Source organism: Chrysochloris asiatica, unplaced genomic scaffold, assembly GCF_000296735.1.
Source record: "Chrysochloris asiatica unplaced genomic scaffold, ChrAsi1.0 scaffold00054, whole genome shotgun sequence".
In the NCBI taxonomy this organism is placed as follows: domain Eukaryota; kingdom Metazoa; phylum Chordata; class Mammalia; order Afrosoricida; family Chrysochloridae; genus Chrysochloris; species Chrysochloris asiatica.
Genome location: NW_006408572.1, coordinates 4,202,890 through 4,204,352, shown reverse-complemented (window position 1 = coordinate 4,204,352; position 1,463 = coordinate 4,202,890). Strand labels below are relative to the sequence as shown.

The window sequence follows — 1,463 nt, the reverse complement described above, 5'->3', positions numbered from 1 at the left end:
AACCTCAGCATCCTGGCAGCCATCTTGGTGGAGCCCAAACTCCATACCCCCATGTACTTCTTCCTGGGGAACCTGTCAGTGCTGGATGTTGGATGTATCACTGTCACGGTTCCTCCTATGTTGAACCGTCTCCTCTCCCACAAACGTGCAATTTCCTATGAAGCCTGCCTCTCACAATTGTTCTTCTTCTACCTTATGGTTGGAATGGACTGCTTCCTGTTGACAGCCATGGCCTATGACCGTTTCCTGGCCATCTGTCGGCCCCTCACCTATAGCACCCGCATGAGCCAGGAAATCCAAATTATATTAGTGGTTGCATCTTGGGCTTGTTCTTTCAGCAATGCACTGACCCACACTATTGCCCTCTCTACTCTCAACTTCTGTGGTCCCAATGAGGTCAATCATTTCTACTGTGACCTACCACAGCTCTTCCCGCTCTCCTGCTCTAGCACCCAACTCAATGAGCTGTTACTCTTTGGTGTGGGGTTCATAATGGCAGGTTCTCCTGTGGTTCTCATCATCATCTCGTACAGCCACGTGACAGCTGCAGTTCTACGAATCCGTTCAGTGGAGGGTAGGAAGAAGGCTTTCTCCACATGTGGCTCCCACCTCACTGTAGTTTGCCTCTTCTATGGGACAGGTATCTTCAACTACATGCGCCTGGGTTCAGAGACGGCTTCAGACCAGGATAAAGGGGTTGGAGTTTTCAACACTGTCATCAACCCCATGCTGAACCCGCTCATTTACAGCCTCAGAAATGCTGATGTCCAAGGTGTTCTGTGGCGGATACTTGGAGGGAGATGGACACTAACCTGAGGAGGGATAATGTCCTTCCTTTCTTCCCTTTTTTCTTGCTAAGGAATATTGTGTTTAGTATTTGTAATACAAAAGTGTACTTTCCAGTTAATTATTTCATTAATTCATTGAAGTATTTATTTAATTACTTCTATGATTTAAACACTATTCTAAAGTTCATGAACAAAACAGACAAAAGTCTCTGTATTCATGCAAGTCATGTTCTAATAAAGAAGACAAAAGAAATATAATAAACATTATACAAGATACATTGCATTGTAATAAGCATTATGCTGGTGGTGGTGGTTATGTGCCGTGGAATTGGTTCTGATGCATAGGTAAACAAATAAGATGGGGGATACAAAGTTAGTTCTAATAAGCCAGTCCCTTAGCAAGTTGCTGCTTTGTTTTTGACTCTGCTCACTTTTGGGTATAGTTGAAGCCTTGGACATCCTGTAGATCTGGTCAACATAATCCTATAGATAAAGGTCATTCGGAAAACTCAAACCGAGGTCTCCAAGATTATTACTGTAAAATTTGTTTTTGATGTGGACTTAAAATTCCCTATAGATCAAATTGCAGAACACTTTTTAAAATCCTGGATCTAGTACCAACTATTATTTCATTCTCTTGTTCATCTTTCAGCTCTAGGAAAATTAGCTCCTTCT

At 42.7% G+C, this 1,463-nt stretch overlaps 1 protein-coding gene across 1 annotated transcript; it reads left to right on the top strand.

Annotated features, from left to right (window-relative positions):
• Nucleotides 1-816, top strand: LOC102838588 (olfactory receptor 3A2-like; the record flags this gene model as incomplete). The annotated part of the gene is made up of 1 exon (XM_006863463.1): nucleotides 1-816. A coding segment is annotated over one exon (816 nt), but the record flags the coding sequence as incomplete, so codon positions are not given.
• Between the last annotated feature and the right edge of the window lie 647 nt (nucleotides 817-1,463).